This window comes from Schistocerca cancellata, chromosome 2 (assembly GCF_023864275.1).
Source record: "Schistocerca cancellata isolate TAMUIC-IGC-003103 chromosome 2, iqSchCanc2.1, whole genome shotgun sequence".
Classification (NCBI taxonomy): domain Eukaryota; kingdom Metazoa; phylum Arthropoda; class Insecta; order Orthoptera; family Acrididae; genus Schistocerca; species Schistocerca cancellata.
Window position 1 is genome coordinate 143,578,236 of NC_064627.1, and position 26,673 is coordinate 143,604,908.

The window sequence follows — 26,673 nt, forward strand, 5'->3', positions numbered from 1 at the left end:
ACCCCTAGGACAAGAGAGTGCCCTGAACCTCTATCCGCTCCTCCGCCCTCTTTGACAAGGCCGTTGGCAGAATGAGGCTGACTTCTTATGCCGGAAGTCTTCGGCCGCCAATGCTGATTATTTATCAAAATTTAGGCAGTGGCGGGGATCGAACCCGGGACCGAAGACGTTTTGATTATGAAATCAAAGACGCTACCCCCTTTGTTTTTTTTAGACGCTACCCCTTTTTTTAGGTTAGGGCTATCCTTTGCCACTTTTTTTTTACATGATTACATTTAGGGAACGTGTAAAAATGAGAATTCTAGTAACTAAGTGTTACAAGTAAGTGTTACAACAACAAAGGTGGCATAAAAGAGTAATCAAAAAATAAAAATATAAATCACTGATGTAATTCCAACTAAAAGGTTCATCAACAATGTAACTGGTTCCACTTGGAGCCTCGCCATCGTTATCTGATATCTCCAATAGCGCCTCTGAAGGGCATCTGCAACGGAGGCATTCTGCTTCGCTAGTGCCTCAAGGAAAACAGCATCCTTACTGCAGCTTGTCTCTTCCTTCGCTCATGGCTGACAAGGCAGAACGTTGAGCCGTTTGTGTGATGCGGCACAGAACATTAACCACAGCCTGGCACTCCCCAGCTGAGTGGGGGGTTAACGAAAACGCTGCGTAAATAATTTGTGAAGAGCGTACGGTATTTCGGTGTGCGTTCGAGGACATTGTGAGCATTTTGTAGGAACCACCATTAATCAAGCTGCTCTTTCTCTCCGTCGCTAAAGATGTAGGCGACGGTAAGTCCTTTGAACCATGTAAGCGCATGATATTTTGCAGCCGGAAAGTAAGTTTCATCGGGACAGAGTAGGGTCTGAGGGTCAATCATATCAGGTGTGACCCGGAGTTAGTGTTAGTCGCCAAACTCCGGACGATGATGCGCAAGTAAAACGATGTTCATCGGTATCCAAAAGATGACAATCTGGGCAATAAGGGGAGTCTGCCAGTCCAATAGTGTGAAGTCGCTGTCGTGCGGCATATTTTCTGTTGGCGATCTGATACCACTTCGAACGCACCGTGGATGACAGAAAGTGGTGGTGTATCGTTTTCCACACTCTTGGCCAGTGAACCGTAGGGTACTTGTTTTCCACCACGTTATGGGGAACAGCCCGCAGAAGGTTGGTATAAAAATCTTTCGCCTTTGGTGGACGTGTGGCGGAGAGGTTCGAGCTGACATAGCTGTAATCAAGAATGAAGGTCGACACATGGGAGAGCTGTGGTGCGACGTGCGCAACCGACACCGGCGGGACGTTAGAGACTGGCATCAGAACCTGTAGTAAACGACCCGTGAGTGAGGTATGTTGACTTTTCCATCGTTTCCTCATGTTGCTCATGTAAAGGGCAGCTGCTCTCGCCCTAACGTTGACCAATCCCAGCCCTCCTTTGTGCACTGGGAGGGTAAGAGTGTCGTATCGTACTTTAAAGATATGACCTGCGGAAACGTAGTAACTGAAGGCCGCCTGAAGCCGGCGACCTATCTGCAGCGGTAGTGGGAGGACCTGTGCCACGTGGTTGAGTTTTGATGCTACGTAGATGTTCAGGTATTCAACACGTTGTAGCTGATTCAAGTCCCGGAGCAGGTTCTGTCGCACCATTGCGCGTATGATCTGTAATAACCGTCGGTAGTTTGCTGCAGCTGTTTTATGTACATCTTTCTTGAACGTGGTTCCCAAATATCGCAGATCAGAAACTGGTGGGAGGGGAGCGAGGGCTTCCGGTCCGAGACCACGCCCAATATCCAACGCCGCCGACTTGTTGATGTTCAGAAGACTGCCTGCGGCCTGTCCGTATCGCTCAATCCAGGTTAGTACGCTTTGAACTTCGTCATTGGAACGAACCAGCAGTAGCAGGTCGTCAGCGTATGTCCTATAGCGAAAGGTGACGTCCCGCAGCGTGATGCCAGATAGGCGGTGGTTAAGGCCCTCTAGGAGTGGCTCGAGTGCGATGGCAAACCCTGTCGTAGAGACCTCTTAATGGGTACTGGTCCTACCGTCCTTCCATTGACCTGGACGTGTGAGCTGGCTGCGGTCCAAAGACGCCGTAGGGTGTCGATGAGGTCCGGGGGGAATCCCATACAGTCCATCACTCGTAGGAGGAAGTTGTGGTGCACTCTATCAAAGGCGCGGTTGAAGTCGACGGAGACGATCGCCGCTCTCAGACGGCACGCAGAAGCGATCGCTATTAAGTCCCTGCAGTCACCGGTGGCCATGTGTATGTTAGTTTCTCCCCCCTGCGACGTCTGTTCTGGAGCGAGGATCATCGGCAAAGTCGTCTTAATACGGCTCGCCATAATCCTGGTGAAAATCTTGTAATCGGCGTTCAGCATTGTAAGCGGCCGATAGTCGTTAATCGATAGCCCTCCACCTGGCTTGTGTACCGGTATGAGAAGACCGTTTACAAACGCTGGCGACACAACACAGTCTGTTCTTTGGTGTGACGTCATAAGCCAGTGACTGCGTGTGAGATCGCTCTCTTTTTCATATATTTTTAGGTTTCAGATACATATTATAACGGTTTTTGTGATAATATTTACTATATAAGTGACGTATTAGTGGTTTCTTCATTCACCTCTGCCTTTCTTGTGTTGTGACCTGATATTTGTGTTTCGTATCGAGCAACTTAACCTCTTGCCTGTGTTTACATTCCGCGCTGACCAGTTGCAGCTGTAGCGGCGCATCGAAAGCTAAGTACTAATTAACTGTTTGTGCATAGTGGTTTATTTAAGAACTTTAGTAGTCTTCAACCGGTGTTCTTGGTGTTTTCTGGTGAAATAATTTCAGAAGAACCTTTTGGGAACTGTTTACAGCTTCGTTACTGTGTCATTAGACGTTTGATTCTCTTTCTGTATTAGTCTTTTATTATATTCACATTTGTTGTTTATTAATACTGTTAATAATAGTAGTTACTTCCCTTGTAGAGTAAGTTTGTGATTATTGTAGTCAGGTTTTTAGCATCTTCTTATTGTAGTAGCGGAACTTAGAAAAAGTAAAATTTTACCACGAGTGATAAGTGTGGGCTTTGCTGTATGTTCGTGAGTAGTGGATTTCGGTGTGAGACTTGTTCGAAGTATTTTCACTGGGGGGAATGCAGTGGGGAAGCCAGTGGGCATTCTGGTGAGATCCTCTCCTGGAACTGCAGGTTATGTAGCAAGAGTAAATTGATAGAGGAGCAGGAGCGTAAGATCTGTGCCCTTCAGGTGCAGTTGAAAAACGCACAGGAGGAGCTAGATAGGATGAGGAGGGAGAAGGGGGTTGGGGAATGGGAGCTGGCTGTTGGCAAGAGATCTGCTAGGAGAAGAAGATTTTCAGATAGTTTTACTATTGGTGTTTACAATAGATATGACCAACTGTCAGAGTCTAGTGGAGAGGAATCTCTAGTAGCTGTAGATGTAGGAAGTATGCAGCAGACCTCAGTAGTTACTGTGCCTAGAACAGTTGCAAAGTCGAAGAGGAAGAAGAAGATTCTGCTGTTAGGTAGTTCTCATGGCAGAGGTGTAGGCCAGCAGTTGCAGGAAGTGCTGGGGAGTGAGTACCAGGTCACCAGCATTGTGAAGCCTAATGCAGGGTTGGCTCAGGTGACTGTTAACATAGGGGGGTTATGTAGGGATTTTACTAAAGAGGATCAGGTAGTGATTGTGGGTGGGGCTGGTAATAGTATTGATAGGGATGGGGAGTATAACATAGATGGTGACCTGGAAAAGATAGCCACTCAGACTGGCAACACGAATGTGCATTTCGTGGAACTGTTTCAGCGTCACGATCGGCCTCATCTTAATACAGCCGTCAGGCGTAATAACATGAGACTTGGGGGTGCGCTGATGACAGAAAGCATGGGTCACATTTCAGTGGTGTCGGTGGAGTCTATCAGCAGGACGGGTTTCACTAGACACGGCCTGCACCTCAACAGGTATGGGAAGGGGAGGTTGGCAAAGCTTATAGGTGACAGCATAGGTGGGGTTGGTGGGATCACTCATGGGAAAATTCCTGCAGTAGTGGGTGTTAGAGCTGCACCTTTTTTAGATTGAAGTCAGCTGATAGGTATTCCTGCTCAAGGGAAGTCTCTCTAACAAGGGAATCACTTTTGACAAAGCTTAGGCATCCGAGTAATGAGGGAATTAGTATATTTCATCAAAATATACAAGGTATTAGAGATAAAGTTAGTGAACTGCTTATAGATGTTGACTCTGAAATTATTGGTATATCTGAACACTTCTTAAATAAGGAGATAATTCAGAGGCTTCCTTTACCAGGATACAGGTTGGCTGGCTGCTTTTCGAGGAGCTCTTTGCGGTGTGGAGGAGTAGCCATGTATGTGAAAAACGGCATCGCATTTGAGTCAATTGATGTTTCAAAGTACTGCACTGAAAAGGTGTTTGAATGTTGTGCAGGTGTGGTTCAATTTAAAGGAGCTAAACTACTTGTAACTGTTGTTATTTATAGATCCCCAGACTCCGATTTCACAGCATTTTTGCTAAAGCTAGAGGAGGTTCTTGGTTCACTTTATAGGAAATACAAAAAGTTAGTTATATGTGGTTACTTCAATATTAATTGTATAAGTGATTGTGCAAGGAAGAGGATGCTGGTAGACCTCTTTAATTCACATAATCTTGTGCAAACCGCATTCTTTCCAACGAGAGTGCAAGGGAACAGTAGAACAACCATAGACAACATTTTTGTTCATTCCTCATTACTAGAAGGGCATTCTGTTAGCAAAAAGGTGAATGGCCTATCAGATCATGATGCGCAAATTTTAACTTTAAAAGATTTTTATGCTGCAACACGTGTTAAATATAGTCATCAGCTGTCCAGGAAAGCTGATCCGGTTGCTGTAGAGACCTTTGTAAACCTTGTAAAGGAACAAGAGTGGCAAGATGTTTATAGCGCTGATACACTAGACGATAAATATAATGCTTTTCTCAATACTTTTCTCATGCTCTTTGAAAGTTGCTTTCCGTTAGAACGTTTAAAACAGGGTACTAGCACAAACAGGCAGCCCGGGTGGCTGACTAGAGGGATAAGAATATCTTGTAGAACAAAGTGGCAATTATATCAAAACGTTAGAAACAGTCAAAATCTAAATGCAGCAGCCCATTACAAACAGTATTGTAAGGTGCTTAAAAATGTTATTAGGAAGGCAAAAAGTATTTGGTATGCAGATAGAATAGCTAAGTCTCAGGATAAAATTAAAACCATATGGTCAGTCGTAAAGGAAGTTGCTGGTCTGCAGAGACAGGTCCAGGATATAGAATCAGTGCGTAGTGGGAATGTCCGTGTTACTGATAAGTCGCATATATGTACAGTATTTAATAATCACTTTCTGAATATAGCAGGTGAACTAAATAGAAACCTAGTCCCAACAGGGAATCATATAGCGCTCTTAGAAAAAAGTGTTCCGAGACTGTTACCTGAAATGCTCCTCCACGATACTGACAAGAGGGAGATTGAGTTAATAATTAAATCACTAAAGACCAAGAACTCTCATGGATATGACGGGGTATCTAGCAGAATACTGAAGTATTGTTCTATGTATGTTAGCCCAGTACTTAGCCATATCTGTAACTTTTCCTTTAGGAGTGGTCGGTTTCCTGACCGATTAAAATACTGGGTAGTGAAGCCACTTTATAAAAAGGGAGACATTGATAATGTTGACAATTTTAGACCTATTTCTATGCCATCGGTGTTTGCTAAAGTTATCGAGAAGGTTGTATATACAAGGTTACTGGAGCATTTAAATTCACACAATTTGCTGTCAAATGTTCAGTTTGGTTTTAGAAATGGTTTAACAACTGAAAATGCTATATTCTCTTTTCTCTGTGAGGTTTTGGACGGATTAAATAAAAGGTTGCGAACGCTAGGTGTTTTCTTTGATTTAACGAAGGCTTTTGACTGTGTTGACCACAAAATATTACTGCAGAAGTTGGACCATTATGGAGTAAGGGGAGTAGCTTACAATTGGTTCGCCTCTTACTTTAAGAACAGAAAGCAGAGGGTAATTCTCCGCAATATTGAGAGTGGTAGTGATGTTCAGTCCCAATGGGGCACTGTTAAGTGGGGCGTTCCCCAAGGGTCGGTGCTGGGGCCACTGCTGTTTCTTATTTATATAAATGATATGCCTTCTAGTATTACAGGTGATTCAAAAATATTTCTGTTTGCTGATGACACCAGCTTGATAGTGAAGGATCTTGTGTGTAATATTGAAACAGTAACAAATAATGTAGTTCATGAAATAAGTTCGTGGCTTGTGGAAAATAATTTGATGCTAAATCACAGTAAGACTCAGTTTTTACAGTTTCTAACTCACAATTCAACAAGAACCGATATTTTGATCAGAAAGAATGGTAATATTATAAGCGAGACGGAACAGTTCAAATTCCTAGGCGTTCGGATAGATAGTAAGCTGTTGTGGAAAGCCCATGTCCAGGATCTTGTTCAGACGCTAAATGCTGCTTTATTTACCATTAGAACAGTATCTGAAATAAGTGACACTTCAACACGAAAAGTAGTCTACTTCACATATTTTCATACGCTTATGTCGTATGGTATTATTTTTTGGGGTTATTCTTCTGATTAAAAAAGGGTATTTTTGGCTCAAAAACGGGCTGTTCGAGCTATATGTGGTGTAAGTTCGAGAATCTCTTGTCGACCCCTATTCAAAAATCTGGGAATTCTGACATTGCCCTCACAGTATATATTTTCTTTAATGTCGTTTGTTGTTAGCAATATTAGCCTATTCCCAAGAGTTAGCAGCTTTCACTCAGTTAATACTAGGCAGAAATCAAATCTGCATGTAGAATGCACTTCCTTGATTCTTGTGCAGAAAGGAGTGCAGTATTCTGCTGCATCCATTTTCAATAAGCTACCACAAGAACTCAAAAATCTTAGCAGTAACCCAAACTCTTTTAAGTCTAAACTGAAGAGTTTCCTCATGGCTCACTCCTTCTATTCTGTCGAGGAGCTCCTGGAAGAGCTAAAAATTAAGCAAATTCCAGTGTTACATTGTTGATTGTCTTCATTTAAACTTACGACTTGTCACCTGAATATGTTTTTTTTTATTTCATTTTATCTGTTTCTAATATCGTGTTATAATTTCATGTATTGACTCGTTCCATGACCATGGAGACTTCTCCTTAATTTGGTCCCACGGAACAATAAATAAATAAATAAAATAAGTCCGCGGAACATTATAACCCAGCGAGGCATCATGATGTCACGGAAAGTCCGGTAGAATTCGATGGGCAATCTATCAGGTCCAGGAGACTTATTGGCCGCACCTTTGTCGACGGCGTCCTCGACTTCTTCGAGTGAGATTTCCTCTGTTAGTGCATTCACGGTAGCCTCGTCGATAGTACGTGTTACCTGCTGTAACACTTCAGTAGTGGCCTCGTCATCGACGGTTCTTTCCTTGTAAAGATGACGAAAATGATCCTCCACCGCCTTTACTATGGGTGCTTGGGTCGTACATAAGCGACCGTCGTGTGTCCTTAGTTGTGTGATTAAATGTTGGCGTTGTCGGCGCTTATCCGCCACAACGTGGTGCATACTGGGTTCCTCTGCAACCGTTCGGTCGTGCCGTCGCGAGCGCACTACTGCACCTTCTAGTCGGCGCTTCGTCAATGATAGTATGTGAGCCTTGATTCTGCTTTGGTCATGTTGTCTCTCCGGGGAAGGGGGTAAGGCGTCGAGGTCCCTGAGTGCCGCGTAGTAAAAATCGAGGGTCTGTCGATGCCATGCAGTCACGTCCTTGCCATATTGCATCAGTGTCCTACGGATTGCTGGTTTGGCACAGAGGAGCCACCACTCCAGGGTCGAGGTGTATCGGGGGTGGCGGCGTTCACAGTCAGTCCACGCTGCTGCAACTTGCCGACGGCAATCCAGGTCCTGGAGATGAGTTATGTTGAGCTTCCAAAAGCCATTGCTGCGCCAGACTTGTTGGGGGCGTAGGTGTATAGTGCAGGTATAGGCACTGTGATCGGAAAAGGCTTGAGGCCATAATTCGGCGTCCAGCACACCTTGTGTGAGATCTTGTGACACATATATGCGGTCAAGTCGGCTGGCCGAATGACTGGTAAGTTGAGTGTGGCCAGAGCGGTTACCGTGGACTTTTTCCCACGTGTCGCACAAGTGAAGTTCTTGGATCATCGCACCCAGTTCCGGACAAGGCATGTAATGTGGGATTTGGTCTTTGGGGTGAAGTACGCAATTAAAATCGCCGGCGAAGACGCTGTGGTCGTATCGTCCAAGGAAAAGGGGCGCGACATCTGTGGAGTAGAATCTGGCGCGGTCGTAACGTCTTGTGGTACCCGACGGCGCGTAAACATTAATGAATCGGGTGTTGAGTGCCGTAAATGCTATTCCTCGCGCGGAGGGAAGAAACGTGACGTCGGTAACTTCAATACCTTCACGCACTAATATTGCCACTCCGGTGGCTGCAGGGCTACCGGGCGTCACATGTGTGGCGTAACCGTAAAAGTGCGGGAGTGCAGTCGTTTTCAGTTCTTGTAGGAAAGCAAAGTCAACTCCCATGGCTCGTATGGTTTCTTTCAAAAGTTGGATCTTGACAGGAGAACTGATCATGTTGATATTCATTGTCGCCAGGCGGTAAGCCTGGGCCCTAGACCACAGGCAAACTGTTAAGGGAGGAATATTGAACTTTAAATAACATCCTAGTAGAGACAAAGGATCCCATGGCCATCAACATACAACGCGCGATGGTAATCGGAACCGGGAACACTTATGCCTCATGGGGGATGCATGAGGCGTGGTAAACTTCACGTATTGTGCACGCTGTACAGTGTCGAGGGACCTAAGCCGGTGGTCCACAAGGTAGCCCTGATCGTTTGGAGGAGACATCTACTATTCGTTCTGCTGAATGACGGAGGTCATTCACAAAATCAATGCCCATACAGCGGACAATGGAGGCCACACTTAGAGGAGCGACATATCTTTCAGTTAGACCTTCACCAATGAGCAGAACCTTCGATTTAGAAAAGAGAAGTGGCCGATGCTTCCCCATATGTCGCCACACAAGTCAGAGCCGTGCAAACATCGTCTTCATTGCGGGGGTAGCGGACTAGATTGTCAGCATAGGCTGTACAACAGAAGCGGTGCGCATGCATTGTCCTGCCCACCAGGCGTTGGGAAGCTCCGGGAGCAGGGGCTCTAATGCCAAGGCATACAGTATCGTGCAAAGTGGGCAACCCTGTCGGACAGAGCGCGCGATCGCAAGAGGCGCACTGAGGCGACCGTTACAGGGTATCCTTGAAGTCACCCCACTCAAGAGCCGAATTACGACTGTTACTACACTAGCCGGAAAACCCATGTGTTGGAGGACAGATTTCGGAAAGGTTTGGTCGACACGGTCGAATGTCTGACTGAAGTCAGTGATGCTAATGCGCCAGGTGAGTGTTGCGACCGCGCGAGCGCGATCATGTCCCCGTAACGGCAAAGGGCCGCATGAATGTTGTTGTCAGCTCCCAGCGAAGTCCGATCAAGGGAGGTGACGTATCTTGCTGCCTTCTTGAGTCGTGAGGCCAACAAACAGGTAAAAATTTTCATGTCACTGTTGAGTAGATTGATGGGCCAGTATTCACAGATCAATGATCGCTCATGTGGCTTAGGGACCATGATGATGACCCCATCAAGGAAGGTGGCCGGGATCGTCGTCGTGGGTGACATCAGTTCACGATAGATGGACGTCCAAGTAGATACCAAAAGATAACTAAAATACTTGTAAAATTCGAGGGGGAGGCCTTCAGGTCCAGGGAACTACTTGGCAGCTCCCACCGTGATAGCATGTAGGACTTCATCGGAGGTCACTTGTTCCTAGAGTTCTTGAGCCACATCCTCTGGCGTGGTGTTGACAGTCAGAGCTGCTACCTGCTCAACTGAGGTCGGGGGATGTGAGACGGCAGCATACAGCTGGCGAAAATGAGAATAGAAAGCGTGACCAGTGGCGCATTGCGCAGTGTATCGTCGTTCTTCCACATCGGTGAGGTCGTGGATGAGAGCTCGACGACGACGTCGGCGTTCTGTGATGAGATCAGGCGTATTGTCACAGTTGCAGGATCTGACAAGGGTCCCTTCCAAGCGTCGTCGCATGAGTGAAGTGATCTGCGCTTTAGCACGATGCACTGTCGTCTGACGGACAGGAGAGAATGCCATCAAAATGCACTCACGAAGCACGGAATAATATAAGTGCATGGTGCTCGCTTACCAAGCTTTGAAGTCTTTCCCACAAATTATCAGTGCCCTGCATAGAGCTGGTTTCGCGCAGGATAGCCACCAGGATAAGGTGGATGTGTATGCGGGGCGACATCGACGACAGAGGGCCCACACATCCGTCCGCAGCTCGTGGTCGTGCGGTAGCGTTCTCGCTTCCCGCGCCCGGGTTCCCGGGTTCGATTCCTGGCGGGGTCAGGGATTTTCTCTGCCTCGTGACGACTGGGTGCTGTGTGCTGTCCTTAGGTCAGTTAGGTTTAAGTAGTTCTAAGTTCTAGGGGACCGATGACCATAGATGTTAAGTCCCATAGTGCTCAGAGCCATTTGAACCATTTTTTGAACCCACACATCCTCAACAATCCGTCGGCAATCAGGGAGAGTCAGGTGGAAAACGTTTAATTTCCACAGGCCACATCTATGCCACACCTGTTGGCAGGCGAGGATGACACTGCAGATGTAGGCATCGTGGTCAGAGAAAGCCAGAGGCTATACTTCGGCATGACGAGTGTTGGCAGCAAAGAAACGTGTGATGTATATGCGGTTGAGGCTACTGGACGAATGCGCCGTATAGTATGTGAAACCTGCATGTGTGCCATAAACTTTTGTCCATGAGTCAACAAGCTGAAGTCTGTCGACGATGACAGAGAGGGCTGCATACGGGGAATGACGTGGAAGTTGGTCAGCAGGCCCTTGCGTGGAGAAATCTCCACCGAGCACCGTTTCATACAGGGGCCCCCAAAAAGCGGCGTTACCTCGTCAGCAAAGAAGGTGTGTCGGTCACGACGTCGACTGGAGATGGACGGCGCATATACATTGAGGATGAGGACGCCATGCCTCTAGCATTAGGAAGGTACACAATATCTTCAGCAGTGAGTCCAGAACGGAGGAGGATGGCGACTCCACTACCATTGTCAGAAGCATGGGAGATGTGTGCCGTTTAGCCAGTGGGGGCGTAGAAATCAGCGACGACCACTTCTTGGAGGAGTGCAAAACCGACATCAGCAGCATAAATGATCTCTCGGAACGTTGGCAGATTATGGGAAGCCCGAATGGTGGGCAGATTCATCGTCGTGATGCGGTAGTGTTGTGGGCATGCATTGGCACAGATGTTCTGGCAGAGATGCCCAGCCAGTGTGTAACATCTGATGCAGCGACTGTAGCCGCAATCACTTGGTGGAAGGTGGGTCAGGCATCTCCAAGGGGCACTGCCAGATGGGAGGGCCACCATCTCGATCTGCTACATTGTCGACATCAACTTTCCAGGAGAGTGGTAGAGGTGGCAAGCTACTGTCGCACTCATCGAGGGCGAGTTGTGGTGACGCTGCTGCAGTGGGGTCCAGGGACTCTCCCTCCAGAGGATCCATCATTGTCGGGTGGGATCGTTCCTGAGATGGGACATCAGGAGCGACCCTTCCTGTCGGTAGGGCGCTCGAAGGGACATCACTGTCTTGTATACGCTCCACTGCCTGTGATGCCACATGAATAACTGTGTCGTCGGATGGCATTTGACTTCTCTTCTTCCGTTTTTGGGGCACCATTGTTTCGGAGGTGCTGTTCTGTATCAGAATGTGGGCGTTCAATGTCCGAGGTCGTGCCCATATGAAGAAAAGCAGAGGTAGACACCGCACTCGCATCGATGGCCATTGCAGCGAACGGGCTGGTCATCGAGCTTGGGGGAGGTGGTGTAGTAGCCGACGGAGGAGATGGTGTGGATGAGGCCATGGCAGCACCACCGTTTCCAGTGGGGAGTGCCGGGGGGAGATCGCGCGCTTACTGAAGTGACGCATCGGGGCTGCGTACGGCTGTGGCGTAGCTGTCTGGTAAAGAAATGACTGTCGCTTTCGAAGCTGCGTCACCGGTCGGGACCTGGAGCAAACGTCGGTGGAGACAATCTGACTGAACATGGCCCTCTTGTCCGCAACCAGCACACATCCGCGGCTGGCCATCATACATCGCACGCCGCGTATCAGCAGATAGGATGGTACATGTTTGGAGAGTTCGATTTTGATCTGGCGAACACCATTCAAAATGTTGTATGTCGTGAACGTCTGCCATTTTTCTGCGATGTGCCCCACAACATTGCTGTAGGATTGGAAAGCTTCGACGACCACATCGTGTGGCACTTCGAAGGTGAGCTCAAAGACCCGAATGGTTCGAAGACCCAAACCAGCGTGATCTACCGTTACCTGTCCAAGATGGCCGTCAGAATGCTTGGACTTGAGTCCGTGTGCGTGTTGTCGAACTACCTCAGCAGATACTTCCTCCATCTTCATCTTAATATAAACGATACTGCCAGTGATAGAGAAGTGAATACTTATCACTTCCTGGGGATCTAGACGTGTCTCTTCGCGAATTAATTGTTCAATTTCATAAGCGCGTGGTTGTGCATGTTCGGATTGGAATGTTGCTTTAAGTGTCGCTCGGCGGTAACAGTGCGCCATGACGTGCAATACTAATGAACGCTACACATCACGAAAATACCGCGACGCGGAAGTAAACAACTGCGGTATGCTGCCCGGCGCGCGGAGTCGAACCGAACGCAACGACGGCCGAAAGCCGACTTGAACACGTGCCTTCTTGCTTAATAGGCAGGTATGCTAGCCATTACACCACAACAACACTGTAGCTAACATAGCTGCACGGGCTACCCCAGTCCAATGCTGCCCCTAACATAGACTTCAGTTCACACCTTCAGCTTATTTTTCCCTTCTTATATTGCCACCGTTGCCGACGCTCTCCGGTACCTGAATAGCAACCCAGCGTTGGACGAATGGGGAAATCATGCTTGTACTTAAATTGGAAAGACCACATAGATAATATTGTGGGGAAAGCTAAACAAAGAGTGCGCTTTGTTGGCAGAACACTTAGAAGATGCGACGAACCCACTGAAGAGACAGCCTACATTACACTTGTCCGTCCTCTGTTGGAATATTGCTGCTCGGTGTGGGATCCTTACCAGGTAGGATTGATGGAGGACATCGAAAAAGTGCAAAGATGGCAGCCCGTTTCGTGTTATCGCGCAATAGGGGTGAAGTGTCATTGATATGATACGCGAGTTTGAGTGGCAGCCACTGAAACAAAGGCGGTTGTCTTTGCGGCGAGATCTATTTACGAAATTTCAATCACCAACTTTCTCTTCCGAATGCGAAAATATTTTGTTGACATCCACCTAAGTAGGGAGAAATGATCATCACAATAAAATAGGAGAAATCAGAGGTCGGACGGAAAGATTTAGGTGTTCCTTTTTCCCACGAGCCATTCGAGAGTGGAATGGTAGAAAAGTAGTATGAAAATGGTTCGATGAACCCTCTGCCAGGCACTTAAGTTTGAATTTCAGAGTAATCATGTAGATGTAGATGTGGATGTACCTCACGCTTAGGTGAGGTACAGATCTGATATAATTAAATTTTCCTTGAGACATTAATTCATTTCCTCAGCTTCCATCATTATTGTAGATAAAGATGAGACTCAAATGTCTCGAGAAAATTTAACTGTATGAGATCTATAGATCTCCTACAACGGAGATACAACTGGGGTTTCCCCATTACGTCTAACGCTGGGGTACCATTCCAATGCTGGAGAACCTCGCCAGTAGTGATGAACTGAGCGGATGTGACTTGAAATTTGTGTTAGGGAGGGCACTGGACCAGGGTAGCCCATGCAGCTGTGTTAGGTATAATGCTGTGGTGGTGTAATGGCTAGCATACCTGCATAGTAAGCAAGGAAACCTGGGTTCAAGTGCTGCCCTTGCCACAAATTTTGATTCATTTTATCAGCTTCTATCATTATCATATATAATAATGTCGTGTGACGAGGGCCTCCCGTCGGTAGACCGCTCGCCTGGTGCAAGTCTTTCGATTTGACGCCACTTCGGCGACTTGCGCGTCGATGGGGATGAAATGATGATGATTAGGACAACACAACTCCCAGTCCCTGAGCGGAGAAAATCCCCGACCCAGCCGGGAATCGAACCCGGGCCATTAGGATTGACAGCCTGTCGCGCTGACCACTTAGCTACTGCGGGCGGACATAAACAGCTATGTTTGTAGTGTTACTGCGACCGGGAAGCGTGGACTGTTGATGAATGGCATCACATTGTTTTTAGTAGTAAATCTTCACTGTGCAATGTCGCGAATGACCATCTTCATCAGTGAGTGTGGTGGCTTTCTGGGGGAGGTCCTAAGGTCGTGAAGAGACACAGACAGCACTGTCATTCCTGACTTCAGGCCACGGCTAATAATTATTGAAGGAAATCTAATGGCACAATAATTCATCACAGATGTCCTCCATCCTCATATGTCACCTGCCATGTGGCGGTATTTTTTATCAGTAGGGAATGCTCGTCTTAACATGGCTTTCGTTTGGCATGGCGTGTGAACTGTCTGCGTTGTTCGAGGTATGCCCATGGCCAGTAACGTCACCAGATCTGTCCCCTATAGAATGTGCTTGGGGCCAGCTGAGACCAACTCCATTCCACCTTGGCAGTATACAGGGTACCAAATACCAGGTAAAACAGTTGTGGGCCAGCTTGCCTCGCGAGAGCACACAGCGGCCTTATGACGCCACTCCCAACCGAATCAATGCAGGCACTGAGGCGAGAGGAGATGCAATGTCATACTGATAACTGGGCGCATAGTGCCACGACCATTGTGAATCTGACTCTATTTTTTAATCACATACGCTCTCAATCTGTGAAGTTTCATTCCATTTCTTGCTCCCCTTTTGGACACTTCACCTGTTTTCGTCTTGCAATGTGTGTAGGGAATATCATAATTAATAGTGGAAACTGACATGGGACAAAGTACACAGTAATAGAAGAAAAGACATTCCAGCAAAAAATAGGTGCCAAACGAGCTGTTTGCGAGAGAACTGCGAATGTGAGGGCATCAGCAGCCGCTGACTTAACTATGAAGTATTTTCCTAATTGTTACAAACGTGATTCAAATTCTAAGGATTTGATTGAATCCCTCTTCTAACTGTGTTCTGATTTCATCCTCGGCTTGCCATGATTTAATTACATGTTACTGTTCATTGTACACGCGTGTCTGTTAATGGATGTATTTCTCGAATTTGGATGCAATACTGCAATAGCCTCTGTGGTGTGTTACGAATTCTTTCAGACACCTCTTGATCATCTCTTAAAATCTTAACAAGACTATACAGTTCGCTGCTCCAGTGCTTCAGTTACAGTATATCAATGGGAGTGTTGTACACTTCACTTTTGTGATGACAGAAAAATACAGAGAATTGACATCAGGTGATCTTGTTGGGCATAGTACATAAACGATCTATCTAGGACCATACTGACGCTTTGTATGCCGTCTAACGTCACCCTCAAAATGTACCAGCGCCCAAAATGATCTGCTACATACTCCAATCACGGTCATGGATGTACTTTGAATCAAATTAGATGGTGATTTAATAAAAATATTTACATTTCAAATATATTTGCTTAAGAACTGTTGATACAGAACGCAACCAGGCAGAAATACTTTTATGAATCTATATATTGCCCATATTCAAATAGCTACACTTGTTTTATTAAATTTGTCAGTAGCGTACCATCTGCTCCTCTCCTTCATAAGATGATTTGAGTGATAGTGTCTCTTTACATGCTGCGTGGGTGACTTGTATAAAATAGAAAGATATGCTAAACTGCATACAGTTGATAGCATGCAAAGTGGGTGAGTTATATACAGGTTGATTTCGTGATGATGTTAAAAACATTTCGGGATGAAGAATAAGGGTAAATGTATCAATCTGAGCTAAACGACCGAATCTAGAGTTATTATCGAAAATTTTTTCTGATGCCACTGACAGTGGACGTCTTGTCCCTCAAGCTCTTTGCTTCGCATATTTTTGGAGGAGCTAGTATCGACCAAAACAAGAAAACAAACGTCGAGTGAACATGTGCTCAAAATGCTTACATTACGAGCTATGGGCTCAGTAGAAGAGATGTGTTTCACAGTAACAAAGATGAACGGGTGCTCATAGCTCCTGGGGTAGGCACTTTAGAACCCATGTTTACTTGACATTTCTGATGCACTCCTCCATCATCCATGAAAGTTTGTAACATCATCATCGAATCACCCTGTACACTTATGTGTGTTGCAGTGAACGACGTATTGTCTCTTTTTTATCCTTATGTATGTATAGGAAGATAAACAAAGTGTCTGAATGCAAACAGCACGCACTTATTATACAATTAACTGTGGCAGACAAGCATTTCAGATTATTTTTCATGTCAGTTTTGAACTTCAGACATGTGCTTCAGATGTAATATTTTTGTACCTCGGTCGTTGTGTATATGTTCGTCATAACGATTTACGAGTGAAATGAAAGAATTATATTCGTAAAAAAGAGCTGGAAAACAACGTTTAGAAACATGCCACCTGTTGCAACTATTATTAATCCTCTGTGTATTATAAAATGCCTTCCTAGATGTGATAATGCATTTACTTTACACTGTGTTGCAGGAAATATCTCCTGGTTTAGTGAAAACGGAAGGAATTATTAGAATCAGCCAAGATGTACCAAAAGAAGTGAGGGAAGCGAGCGATTTGGCGATTTTGGAACCAGAAGATATAGCAGAGGGCGCCATATACATATTATCCCAGCATCCTCGTGTTCAGGTACGTATTACGTGATATAAATTGAGTCGTTTATTTAAATCTGGTCGCAGCTGATAAGTTACAAGTTGCTTGTCTTAAATGTATGGAATTAGCATGCTTTAACATAACATAACAATAGATTGAAACTGAAGAAACTACGAAAAGGTGGAAATTTAAGGAGATGGGACCTGGATAAACTGAAACAACCAGAGGTTGTACAGAGTTTCAGGGAGAGCGTAAGGGAACAAGTGACAGGAATGGGGGAAAGAAGTACAATAGAAGAGGAATGGGTAGCTTTGAGGGATGAAATAGTGAAGGCAGCGGAGGATGAAATAGGTAAAAGGACGAGGGCTGGTAGAAACCATTGGGTAACAGAAGAAATATTGAATTTAATTGATGAAAGGAGAAAATATAAAAATGCGGTAAATGAAGCAGGCAAAAAGTAATACAAACGTCTCAAAAATGATATTGACAGGAAGTGCAAAATGGCTAAGCAGGCATGGCTAGAGGACAAATGTAAGGATGTAGAGGATTATCTCAATAGGGGTAAGATAGATACTGCCTACAGGAAAATTAAAGAGACATTTGGAGAAAGGAGAACCACTTGCATGAATATCAAGAGCTTTGATGGAAACCCAGTTCTAAGCAAAGAAGGGAAAGCAGAAAGGTGGAAGGAGTATATAGAGGGTCTATAGAAGGGCGATGTACTTGAGGACAATATTATGGAAATGGAAGAGGATGTAGATGAAGATGAAATGGGAGATATGATACTGCGTGAAGAGTTTGACAGAGCAATGAAAGACCTGAGTCGAAACAAGGCCCCCGGAGTAGACAACATTCCATTAGAACTACTGACAGCCTTGGGAGAGCCAGTCCTGACAAAACTCTATCATCTGGTGAGCAAGATGTATGAGACAGGCGAAATACACTCAGACTTAAAGAAGAATATAATAATTCCAATCCCAAAGAAAGCAAGTGTTGACAGATGTGAAAATCACCGAACTATCAGTTTAACAAGTCACAGCTGCAAAATACTAACGCGAATTCTTTACAGACGAATGGAAAAACTGATAGAAGCCAACCTCGGGGAAGATCAGTTTGGACGCCGTAGAAATGTTGGAACACATGAGGGAATACTGACCCTACGACCTATCGTAGAAGAAAGATAAAGAAAAGACAAACCTACATTTCTAGCATTTGTAGACTTAGAGAAAGCTTTTGATAATGTTGATTGGAATACTCTCTTTCAAATTCTGAAGGAGGCAGGGGTAAAATACAGGGAACGAAATGCTATTTACAATTTGTACAGAAAGCAGATGGCAGTTATAAGAATCGAGGGGTATGAAAGGGAAGCAGTGGTTGGGAAGGGAGTGAGTCAGGGGTGTAGCCTCTCCCCAATGTTATTCAATCTGTATATTGAGCAAGCAGTAAAGGAAACAAAAGAAAAATTCGGAGTAGGTATTAAAATCCATGGAGAAGAAATAAAAACTTTGAGAATGAAATTTTCACTCTGCAGCGGAGTGTGCGCTGATATGAAACTTCCTGGCAGATTAAAACTGTGTGCCCGACCGAGACTCGAACTCGGGACCTTTGCCTTTCGCGGGCAAGTGCTCTACCAACTGAGCTACCGAAGCACGACTTACGCCCGCTCCTCACAGCTTTACTTCTGCCAGTATCTCGTCTCCTACCTTCCAAACTTTACAGAAGCTCTCCTGCAAAGGTCCCGAGTTCGAGTCTCGGTCGGGCACACAGTTTTAATCTGCCAGGAAGTTTCAAAAACTTTGAGGTTCGCCGATGACATCGTAATTCTGTCAGAGACAGCCAAGGACTTGGTAGTGCAGTTGAACGGAATGGACAGTGTCTTGAAAAGAGGGTATAAGATGAACATCGACAAAAGCAAAACGAGGATAATGGAATGTAGTCGAATTAAGTCGGGTGATGCTGAGGGAATTAGATTAGGAAATGAGACACTTAAAGTAGTAAAGGAGTTTTGCTATTTGGGGAGCAAAATAACTGATGATGGTCGAAGTAGAGAAGATATAAAATGTAGGCTGGCAATGGCTAGGAAAGCGTTTCTGAAGAAGAAAAATTTGTTAACATCGAGTATAGATTTAAATGTCAGGAAGTCGTTTCTGAAAGTGTTTGTATGGAGTGTAGCCATGTATGGAAGTGAAACGTGGACGATAAATAGTTTAGACAAGAAGAGAATAGAAGCTTTCGAAATGTGGTGCTACAGAAGAATGCTGAAGATTAGATGGGTAGATCACATAACTAATGAGGAGGTATTGAATAGAATTGTGGAGAAGAGGAGCTTGTGGCACAACTTGACTAGAAGAAGGGATCGGTTGGTAAGACATGTTCTGTGACATCGAGGGATCACCAATTTAGTATTGGAGGGCAGCGTGGAGGGTAAAAATCGTAGAGGGAGACCAAAAGATGAATACACTAAGCAGATTCAGAAGGATGTAGGCTGCAGTAGGTACTGGGAAATGAAGAAGCTTGCACAGGATAGAGTAGCATGGAGAGCTGCATCAAACCAGTCTCAGGACTGAAGACCACAACAACAACAACAACATAACAATGGATACTCAAAATGGGAAAAATGTACAATGGACTCGAAAAAGAAAGCCATATTATAGACAGGAAGGAACAAGTAGTTGGAAATGGGATGCGGGATGCGATACCGCGAGAAGACTTGAAGGAGCCCCAGCAGACCTAAGTCGACACAAGATCCTGGAATAGGTGGCCTACTGAGCCATAACAAAACTGTTCCATACTCAAGACATATGAAGCAGGCTTAAAGAAGAACATAAAAATTCCAATTGTAGGTGCTGACAGGGGGGGATATTACCGACTCTGTGTCGTGGTTGCAAAATGCTAACGCGAATTATTTCCAGAAGAAAGAAAAAAATTGGCAGAAGCCAGCCTTAGGGAAGATCAGTTTGGGTTGGAAAGAAATGTAGGAACATCCGAACAATGCTGATCGTATGGCTTATCTTAAAAGATAGGTTGGAGAAAGGTAAGCCTACGTTTATAGCATTTGCAGATTTAGAGAAAATGTTAGCAATGTTATCTGGAAAACACCCTTTGAAATTCTGAAGGTTTCAAGGATAAAATACAGGGCGCGGAAGGTTATCTACTATTTGTACCCAAACCAGACTGCAGCTATAAGAGTCGAAGGACAAGAAAGAGAATTTTGAGGGGAGTTCAACAAGTAACGCAACACATTTTTTTGTATGAAAGCAACTGGTTTTATTCAAGATTCCAGTACATCATATTATTTCCCATTCTTTGGTTACAAAACTCTCATCTTCAACATAATCTCCGTTCAGTGCGACAGCTTTACGCCACCTTATCGGGAGGGCCTGAATGTCCGCATGGAACCACCCTACTGCTCGATGTCGGATCCAACGTCTTGCTACACCAATAACCTCTCCTTCACCCACGTACTGCTTCCTGCGGGGTACATCCTTCATTGGGCCAAGCAGCTGGAAGTCGAAAGCTTCGAGATCCTGGCTGCAGGGTGGATGAAGAAGAGCAGTCTAGTGAAGTTTTGTAACCCAATCTCCGGTGCAGAGAGTCGTGTGAGGTTGCGTTGTCCCGGAAAAGGAGAAGCTCGTTTTCATTTTTGTGGCGACGAACACATGGTGCACAGAACACTCCAGAGTTGATTGTTGCACCATGAAGGAGTCCCAGAAGGCCTTCTCAGTGGCTTTACCGGCTGAGGCTGCAGCTTTGAGTTTTCTCTTCGGAGGAGAGGTGGTGCAGCGCCACTCCATGGACTGGCGTTTTGTTTCTGGTTGAAACTGATGAACCCACGTTTCATTGCCTGTGACGATGTTCGACAAAAGAGCAGATGGTCCTTCGTTGCTCTTAAGTGGAGAGTGGAGGTTTACTATCTTTGGCCCGAAAAAAGCATGTTTTTTGAGGATTTCTTTTCTCGGGATGTCTTATAGATATCAATGTCAAATTTGATCAAAATATTTATTGGAATTTTTTTAACCGGAAATGTCGAAGAGCAAAGGCGGAAGTGCCGTCGGAACGAAAGAAAATGTCGATGTAGACCTCCACGTGCAGTATGTCACAGGTCAGCCGCCTCATCTGAAATCAAAACTGAGTTGACGTTAGCGAAGTACATAATATTCTTTAGGAGTTGTACCTCGCTTACGTTATTTGGACCATAGCAAACAAAATGGCGTCCACTTGAAAAAATAAGGTTTTTCATCGATATTTGCAGGTGATGGATCGGAATAAAAGTGGTGCAACTCCTAGACAACTTAGTTAGCCAATCGGTTCAGTAGATTGAAAGTTACTATACCGCGCGATAAAAAAAAAATCATTTCGAGAAAAACGCGTTTGAAGTTTTGACTCCATATAAATGCAATATTATACAACTGAAACGTCCCCTTAGAAAGATTATAAATTACTGTGCTGGTAAACTTCTACGTTTTTTGATACAGAGAGAGCTGAGTAAAACTGAAGGTACTCAGACATTTCTCTCTTTACTGTTTTGATCATCAATAAACTGACACACAATATTTTTAGCGCAGCGCACTCTGATTTTCAATAATCCCTACAAAAGAAAGCCCTGACTAACAATAACCTATACCTTTCATGAATCACTCACCTCACAAAAATCCTTACTCGAACTACTGCAATACAGCGAGCGCCAATACTGCCAGCTAAATAAAAGATTCTGACTGCGGAAAGCGCTAACTACTGATAGGCGTACTAGGAAATGAAAGATTTTGATAGAGAACAAACAATGTATTTACCTTAATAATGTTCAAAAGTCATTCATGATATCCAGCCTTACAAATTTCCTCTTTCTGACGGACACACGTCCATATCGTCCGCTCTCAAAACTCTGCCCTCTCTGTCCCTACGTCCACCACTGCTGGCGGCTCACCTCCAACTGCGAAACGCTACGCGCTGTTGACATCCAACTGCCCAACACTACACAAGCGAATATTTCAACAATGAGTCCAACCAGCCACAGACTGCACACAGCGCAGTCAGTGATTTTCATACAGAGCTCTACGTGGCGTTACCAACATAAAAACCTGAACAGCCTACTGACAATGGACCAAACTGTGAAAGGAAAAAAATGAGAAATCTCGAAAGAGAGAAGAAATTAAAAATTAGAGGTTGGCCTAAGACATTGCAAGTCTGTCAGGCACGCCAAATAATTTCGGGCAGCAGTTGAACGGAACAGAGAGTATCTCAGAAGTAATAGATGAATATGAACAAAAGTGAAACAAGGGTAATTATATGTACTAGAATTAAATCAGGCGATCTGGAGGAATTATATGAGGAAATGAGACACTAAACATAGAAGATGAGTTCGGTTATTTTGAGGCTTCATAACTGACGATGGTCGAAGTAGAGATGGTACAAAACGCAGACAGGAAGAATAATATTTCTGAAAACAAGAAGTTTCTTAACATCGAATATAAATTTAAGTGATGGGGAGTTTTTTCTGAAAATATTTTCCTTGAGTGCAGCATTGTACGGAAGTGAAACGTGCACTACAAACCTTTCAGGCAAACAGACAATACAAGTTTTTGTACTGTGCTAGAAGAGAAAGCTGAAGATTAGATGGGTAGTTTGGATAACTAATGAGGTGGTACTGAAACAAATCGGGGAGAAAAGTAGTTTATGGCGTAACTTGACCAAACGAAGGGTTGTTTAGTAGGATACATCCCGGAGCAATAAGTTATCTTCAGTTTTGTGACGGAGAGATTAAAACTTTTAGAATCACATTCTACAGTAAGTGCTGTAGATAAGAGCTGTTCATCGTATGGTTTCTCTCGAATCGTTAATAGGTGCACAATCGTTATATTTTACTCAAAACTGATCGCCGCGTGAATAAATAGTCAAGTTATGTATTTCGGAAAAGGAGACGATGCAGTGACATGTCGAGATTTACCTCGAGCTCTAAGAAAAGAATTTTTTCACCAGCACATGCAGGCGAGAATTTCAAGTCCAGTTTTTATTCTGTATTTACAATATAATCTTGGTAAAATTTCTGCAAACTGGTGAGGAAGGAGAAATATCAAAAGCAAGTAAAATAATACAAACTCCTAGAAACTTGCGGTTAACATGTAGACAGTGTTAGAATGAAAAGACATCTCGAATGAAAAGACAGAATGTCATATGGTGCTTATCTCTACATCCAGCACAGTATTCAATGTGCGTGCGATCCTTAAGAAGACGAAAATCGCTTAATTTTATTAATGTGAACAGTCAAAACCTCTTGCGGACTCAGAAGAAACATCGTGACTATTGCTTTTGTTAATTTCTGTACAGTTTGTTAAGTCTTTCGTTGAGAGAAAAATGAATAATGAAGTTTCATACAGTTAAAGTGCGGTTTTATTTCAGCCAAAACTAAATTTACTATTTGATTCTTTTTAAGCAGAAACAAAAAGGGACTCACACATGGGAACTACACTTACTCGTCACCGCCGATTACTTCCAAATTTACGGAACATGCAGGGCTTGGCGAGAAACGAATAGAAGTGGGAGCTCCAGACGGCCAGGAGTTTAGAACAAAATAGCATTTTTTACGCAGATCTGGGCGAGACATGAGCATTCGTGTTGGCACAGTTTCGAGGCAGTGGTTGATGCAGCGGGAAGAGTGCAGAACGGTAATCCAAAGGCCCGTGGGTACGAGCATCTCTGCACAAAATTTTGCTTCTTTCTTTATTTTCAATTTTTACGTTATTTACGTTGCAAATAAACGGGAATAATGCTCCATGTATTGTTTTTATTGATATTTTTGTAAAATGAAGGAGAAAGAGATACAAAAGAAAATTCGAGTTTGCAAATAAATTGTTGCACTAGGCCAAAAATCTAACTTAGAGATAATCAACAAAATGCGTGCATCAGTTAAACAAAGACAGTGTAAAAATTGGGGATCCAAACACAAACACAAAAACTATACAGCTTTCATGTCAAATATGTGCTTTTATTCTACGTCAGCAGGTAAGAACAAAATGATACAAAATCTGAAGAAAATGTAACGTTCTGTATGCAATGACTTTACATAAATAACGATACAAGTGTGATCGTACCCACTTTCACTTATTTCACAAGGTTCTCGTAAAGCCACTTACTCTCCTCTTTCACAATTGGAGTCATTTTAGCCAAATCCCTTCTCTTTTCTTCAGACGTTCTAGGTTCACTGTGTAGTGTTTCCAGCAGCACCTGTTCAACATCACGAGGTTCACATTCCTCCTCACGAAGTAATGTTTATTGAACTCTTCAGTTGTATTGAGAGTCGGCTGAACCTGCAGTACACCTAGCCGTTATGCAGGCAGTCTGATTCACTGTGCTTTTGAAATACGCACATTGGTGAAATTCGTATTTTTTCATCACCTGACGTAAAGTCCCAAGAATGTATTTCTCTCGCAAGATTCACTGTGAATAGTGTCGTTCGTGTAGATTCAGTGACGAAGCAACTAAATCTTTCGGAACTTCGCACACAATTATCCTCTTTCGTTTCTCAAGGTGAGCAAAATCACGATCGCAAGACATAAAACAATGTCCTTTCACAAATAACTTGTCGTCTATTTCCGTAAAGTAATCCTTTTCTGTCAGGTAAGTAAATGATTTCATGGAAGACCTTAACTGTTACCTCATAATCAGAACGATGGTTTTTGGAAATGCGAAATTCGTTTCAATGATAAATTAAACGTATCAGAATAATTTAACATTACTTACATTCATTTCAAACCTTATAATAAAAGTTAAAATGGAAGTCAAGATCTACCTGGTGCTAGGAAGCCCCTTTATATGGAACCACACTCTTGTCTTTTCGGGTTTCCTTCACTACTTGGTTTCTTCCTTTTGCATTGAGCTCTACGATCACCTCTCTTCCTCCGTTTTGATGTAATTTTGCTTTCCAACTACCAATATTGTGTATTATATACAGGTGACAATTACATCAGCAGTGCTCTGTTGTGGCAAACAAAGCACAGAGGTACTTCAATTGTGAGCAGTTCACAAGGCACTAGCAGAGAGTTTGAACATCGATGTTGGTTGTAGAGACAAGAGCCGGTCTTTAATCAACTGTAAACATTGTTCTCCGCGGTTCAGGCGCTTGTGTCGGAATATATATTATTGGACTTGGCGTTTACAGCGGAATTTCACCAGTAACCCAAAATTTCCTTTTTTGGCGCTTTGTTCGTGTTTTACTTACACGCCTCAATTTCCAAGATACTATTGTAATTAAAGCGTACAGGACTTTGTATACCTCTGGTTTCATTTCGTCCTTCGACTAGCTCTCAGGAGCGGCATCCTGACAATAACTTCCCGGCTTGAGTAAAATCGGTCAATCGCACGTTTGGGACAGCGCTACCTACGGCAGAGTCGTATGCCTACAAGAGAGTACTGGCTGTCTTGGACCGACGAGTCAAGGGACGGTGGAAGAGTACGCAAAAAAATATAGGAATGTCATCATTACTTCATCAAAATCGAGGAAAATTACAACAGCCTAATACAATTTTTTTTTCCACAGATGCGATGAAGTCATGCAAGGAGGAGAACAAATTTCTACCTTTAATTGCCTCGTGGGGAGGACAAACAAATCTATAGTTTCCTGCATCTCCCTACAATTTTCTACCGTTGCGACTATATACAACTGTACCATCTACGAAAAGCCTTATGGAACTTCCGAAGTTATCCACCAGCCTAAAGCAGAAACAGGAGTAGGAGCAGCCATAGCAGCAGGAAGTCAAGAAGACAAAGGAATTGAGCTCTTTTAGTTATAGCTGCCAAAACAATTAATATAGTAATAAGCTTTATTTCAAAAGAATTAGAAATAAAATCACAAAATAAATATAATTCCAACCACCAAAATTCTATATTCAGGCAATAGAAATTATAATAGCAACATCATCTGTACATAGTGTGAAAAGTAATGGTCCAATAAGACACCCTTGTGGTAGCCCAAAGTTTCTTTTCCTTCTGGAGATTTCTTCCCGTTGAAAATGACATACTGAGTTCTGTTTGCTAGACACTTTTCAGTACAATCACCCAGCTGATCAGATATTCCATACACTCGTATTTGTTCATTAGGCGGCATTTCGAGGGAGTTATGGGATTATTCCGTAATAATACAGCTATAAAGTTGCACTTGAAAAATGTGGTGGTATGTGGTGAAGTAAATAGTAGTCGAATACATTACGACAAAAATGAACATTGCATTCAATAATATATAACTTTGTTTTATTAAATTCAACGACATGTTTCTACTGTAAAAGGCAGGAGTAAGTGCAGTTGCATTCTGTTAGCTTGTTTTTAATCTTGTGTCATTTCTTGTTTCAGGTGTACGAAATGATCATAATGCCAACAGGTACTAAGATGTAAAAGATGTTCGACGTTATCAAGTATGCCTGTTGTGAATACCAGAATGGTAGTGTATGATACTGTCCATGTTTTGAGAATGAAAGTGTAATTCTTCCAGGAAAATAATTTGCATGTGAAATCTTAATTGTACTAAATTGTCATTGTTTTATTTCTCATACTGAGGATGATATTAAACAATAAAATTCAAGCCTGAATTTAATTTGAACACCTGCATGTATAACTCATGTGCATTGGTAAGGATCCGCATAAGATCAACACCACTGCGCTTTATCAAATTTATGCTGCATGAACCGCCTTACAGTGTGGTGGAGGGTATTTTATGTACAGGAAATACCCTCCACCACTACAAATCATTCACATATATTTCAGTAGTGGTAATAGATGTGAAAATCAAAGACGTAAATTTGTTGTAGCGCTGCAACCGTTCT

At 43.8% G+C, this 26,673-nt stretch overlaps 1 protein-coding gene across 1 annotated transcript in view; it reads left to right on the top strand.

Annotated features, from left to right (window-relative positions):
- The window catches only part of LOC126161435 (farnesol dehydrogenase-like), a 124,780-nt gene extending 98,354 nt beyond the window's left edge, over nt 1-26,426 (top strand). The window contains exons 6-7 of the mRNA XM_049917236.1: nt 16,742-16,897; nt 26,204-26,426. Coding sequence (XP_049773193.1) covers nt 16,742-16,897; nt 26,204-26,245 — 198 coding nt within the window. The 3' untranslated portion in view covers nt 26,246-26,426. The remainder of the gene's footprint in view (nt 1-16,741; nt 16,898-26,203) is intronic.
- Nucleotides 26,427-26,673: the final 247 nt, after the last annotated feature.